Raw genomic sequence first — 2,400 nt, forward strand, 5'->3', positions numbered from 1 at the left:
CCCCCGCCCCCTCCCTCGTTGCGGGGGTGAACCCAGGGGTGGCAGCACCCACCCCCCAGGGCACCTGTGTGATGGCCCTGCTCCAGCAGTGTCTAGCCCGAGCTATGGCATGTGGCCATTGTCCCTTGTGTCATTGCCCAGCACTATCAGAAGGGTTTGGGTCCATCATCCCCGCTGCAGCCCCGGGAGCCTCGTAGCGCTGGCTGTCAGCCCGGGGGTTGCTGCTTTTCCACCCCTGGCAGTGAGCCTTTTCCAGCCCTGCCAGTCTGTCTGTCCAGCCCAGACCTCCCCAGAGGGACAGCTTTAGGAGCCATACACAAAAGCATCCCTAAAGTTAAGGTGTGCTACACCCACAGCCCCTCCGCCCACCCCATGTCGGTGGCCAGGTCAAAGTCAGCAGCGTCTTTGCCTGGGGACAGGGGACAGGACCCCAGCCAGTGATGTAGAGGCTGAATAGTCCCAGCACATACTTTGTTTTCTTTTCTAAGAAAGGCGGGGACAGATGTCCAAAGACGAACTGCAAATATTTGCAGGACTGATAAGGAAGGCTAGTTTAACTGTGACTTGTAAATAAAACCTGGCAGTGATTTGTGGCTGAAGTACATTCTTTCAGAGTGAGTTTCCAGGGCAACTGCAGGGTTTTGAAAGCAGCCTGGAGAGCGCATGGTAAAAGTGGATGGATATACTGGAGTGGGGGGAAAAAAAGATAAAAAGAAGATTTAAAGACTTTTAATCTACCTTGTAAATTAAGAGCGCTGAATGCTGATAAAGGGAATGCAAAATCTGGGGGTGGTGTATAGAGCAATCACCTATGGAGGCTGTGCGGGCAGCCGCTCCCGGAGAGCGACGGAGAGCGTGGTGACCATCTGGGGGGTTTCTCCCAGGTTAAGCCCCGTTGGCAGCCCTGGTCCCTGGCGGAGACAGCAAGGATGAGAGTGGCGGTGGTGGGTGCGGGCATCACCGGGCTGACGTCCACCAAGTGCTGCCTGGATGAAGGGCTGGAGCCCACCTGCTTCGAGCAGAGCAAGGACATCGGGGGGCTCTGGCGCTACACGGTGAGCACCCGTCCCTGCTTTCCATGGGAGCTGCAGCTTTGCAGGATGGAGAACCCATCGAGCTGGGCTCCAGCAGGTGGGGAAGGGATGTGGGAGGTTGCTGGGTGCTGACCTCTCCCAGCTGTGCTCCCCAAAACCATGGGAAGGGGCACAGGGGGACAGTCCCCATCCCAGGGCGCAGGGCTGATGCACCCTGGGGTGTGATGGCAGGAGCACATTGAGGCCAGCCGGCCAAGCCTCTACCCATCAGTTGTCAGCAACACCTCCAAGGAGATGTCGGCGTTTCCCTACCCTGAGGACTTCCCGGTGTTCCTGCCCAACGCCCGGCTGCTGGAATACCTCCGGCGCTACACTGAGCACTTTGGCCTCCAAAAGCACATCAAGTTTGGGGTGAGTGAGGGGTATCCCAGCGCTGCCCCACTTCCCATGCATGCCGGGCACTGGTGGTGACTCCGCTTGGTTTCCACGTTTCAGACCACTGTTGTCAGCATCCGGAAACGTCCCGATTTTGCCACCACGGGCCAGTGGGATGTGGTTACGGAGGCGGATGGGAAGCAGACATCGCACATCTTTGACGCCGTTATGGTTTGCACTGGCAATTTCCACGAGCCATCCCTCCCCCTGCACGCTTTCCCTGGTACGGTACGCAGCTACATGTGGTTACCTGCTTCCAGGGGCTGGGGGAAGAAGAAGGATTAGCAATTCCTTGGGGAAAATGCTTCTTTCCTTTTTTTCCTTCTGCTTTTCAAACCTCCTGGCATGAACAACCGTGTGTACTACTGCTTCAGCAGCCTTGTTTCTGCAGGCACTGCTCACTCCAGATCGAACTTCCAAGGTGGGATGGTTTAACCTCGGAGAAACTGTCTGCATAGTATGTGAGATGGGACAGGGTCCTCTCAGTGAAGCTCCATCATCTTTGACAGGGCTGTATCCGTCGCTGCTGTGATGAATCTCCCCAGTTCTCAGAGCAGAGAGGGTTGCCTTGTCACCAGCATCACCAAGCGCTTCTGAAGCCGCTTGTAGAACAGGAGGTCTGAACCTGCCCGAGTCCCCAGTGGCCACTGATCACACTTCCTTGCTCTTGCAATCTGGATTGTTCCTACGCCAGTTCTCCTGACAAAACCCACGAATGCTCAAGTCATTAAAAGCTTTGTTTCTTTCTCCCCAAGGCATCGAGAAGTTCCAAGGGCAGTACTTTCACAGCCGCCAGTACAAGCATGCCGATGTGTTTCAGGGGAAGCGCGTCCTCGTGGTCGGCATGGGCAATTCGGGAGTGGACATCGCAGTGGAAGCCAGCCGTGTAGCTACAAAGGTACCACCACCACCCAGCCGCCCCCGCGGTTCA

General features: G+C 56.5%; 1 protein-coding gene across 1 annotated transcript in view; it reads left to right on the forward strand.

Moving 5' to 3' along the window:
- Window positions 1–929: 929 nt before the first annotated feature.
- The window catches only part of LOC104467280 (dimethylaniline monooxygenase [N-oxide-forming] 1-like), a 5,621-nt gene continuing 4,150 nt past the window's right edge, over window positions 930–2,400 (forward strand). The window contains exons 1-4 of the mRNA XM_010081008.1: window positions 930–1,055; window positions 1,266–1,445; window positions 1,530–1,692; window positions 2,225–2,367. Coding sequence (XP_010079310.1) covers window positions 930–1,055; window positions 1,266–1,445; window positions 1,530–1,692; window positions 2,225–2,367 — 612 coding nt within the window. The remainder of the gene's footprint in view (window positions 1,056–1,265; window positions 1,446–1,529; window positions 1,693–2,224; window positions 2,368–2,400) is intronic.

This window comes from Pterocles gutturalis, unplaced genomic scaffold (genome assembly GCF_000699245.1).
Source record: "Pterocles gutturalis isolate BGI_N339 unplaced genomic scaffold, ASM69924v1 scaffold1269, whole genome shotgun sequence".
In the NCBI taxonomy this organism is placed as follows: Eukaryota; Metazoa; Chordata; class Aves; order Pterocliformes; family Pteroclidae; genus Pterocles; species Pterocles gutturalis.